Here is a 1453-nt window from a genome sequence, read left to right on the forward strand (position 1 = left end):
ACATTACGGAAAATCTGCTGGTACATATAACTCATATGAAACTCATAATGTAAGTTCCATTACAATTAATTATACTTAAAATATAATTCATTTTAATTCACTTTCATCCTCTGATCCAAAATAACTTTTAAACATATTAGTGACTTCTCTTTCCAATGTATATAATAATAAGAAATGGACAAATAAGAAAAAATTGGAAAGAATGACATTTTTTTAAATGTAGCAATTGGTAGGATTCATAACTGTAATAAAGAGATGAAACAATGAAAGAAAATCATATAAATATACTCCCATAAAAGTATCCAAAGACATAACCTTGTCTTAAAAGAGTTAAGATAATTTTATAAACAAATCACTGAAAGGCACACCCGTTTTTGTCCCAGTTGTCCCTGGAGCATTTTCTTGCATTAGCTAAGCAAACACATTCAAATCTTCTTTTTCTGTATGTATTCTGTCCTATAAAAACTTTAGTATAGTCTTACAAGGGTAGGGCCAAGTATCTAAAGCAGAGAAGAACATTAATAAGTAGTGCATTGTTTTAGATATTGCTGCAAAACAGTGGTATGTAGCATAACCAAATAATATTTAATCTTTTGTGCTTTTTTTCATCTTTCCCAGCTGAAGGAAAGCTTTTTGGTATTGCTTGGCATCTGCAAACAATGACTTCTGTTCTTGTACACAATGTAGAAAAAAAACAGAAGGTATTTGTTTCCATCTAATTTCAATTTAATCTTTGAAAACCAAAGATATGAAAAACATAAGTAGGTTATAAATATCTTACCTTATATGCACCAATGATCAACTGGAGAATATTGCCAGAATCTTCCTTAAGTTGTCCAACAGTAGCTCCAGGAATAAGGTTTGCATAGTTCTGTAAATAGCAAGTACAAAACATAAAACAGCTGTCAAACATAATTTGAAAACATAAATTATCTGGGCCAACTTGCTGGAAAAGAAACCAAACCAAACTCATAATAGTCAATTTAAAAAATCATTTGTAGTATTTTCAAAAACATGTCTGTAATTTAGGAATGATTCCCATTAAGGCTAGGGACAGACATTACATATAAACCAGTTTAAGCGATCAGAAACTGGTTTAAACTGGTAACAGAACAGATGTTCAGTGCACATAAACCAGTTCGAAAATGGCTGAAACCAATTTGAGATAAAGCTGGTTGAATGTAGTATCAGAGTTAAATGATTTGGCTTAAACCTGTTTATGCAATGTCTGTTCTAGACCCATTCCTAGTTTATGGTAAATCAGACACCCACAGCATCCCAGCATGCTCTCTGGGCTGGGTGGGGCTCTCTGCTCCACATCAGTGCTGGCCCTTCCCTTCTGCATCTACCTGGCTTCTCTGTGCTAAACAGGGATTATTTCCCCCTGCCCCTCTGCTTTAGCAGCACCTTCAGATTAGCTAGCAGACCACATGCTGGCTACAGTCCCTGCTGT

At 34.3% G+C, this 1453-nt stretch overlaps 1 protein-coding gene across 2 annotated transcripts in view; it reads right to left on the minus strand.

Annotated features, from left to right (window-relative positions):
- Positions 1 to 1453, minus strand: part of ITGB6 (integrin subunit beta 6) — a 107682-nt gene that overhangs the window by 69457 nt on the left and 36772 nt on the right. For both annotated transcript variants that reach the window (XM_019522693.1, XM_019522692.1), the window contains one exon: positions 782 to 871. In XM_019522693.1, the coding sequence (XP_019378238.1) occupies positions 782 to 871 (90 nt within the window). The remainder of the gene's footprint in view (positions 1 to 781; positions 872 to 1453) is intronic.

Source organism: Gavialis gangeticus, unplaced genomic scaffold (genome assembly GCF_001723915.1).
Source record: "Gavialis gangeticus isolate Ggan-Ray unplaced genomic scaffold, GavGan_comp1, whole genome shotgun sequence".
Classification (NCBI taxonomy): domain Eukaryota; kingdom Metazoa; phylum Chordata; order Crocodylia; family Gavialidae; genus Gavialis; species Gavialis gangeticus.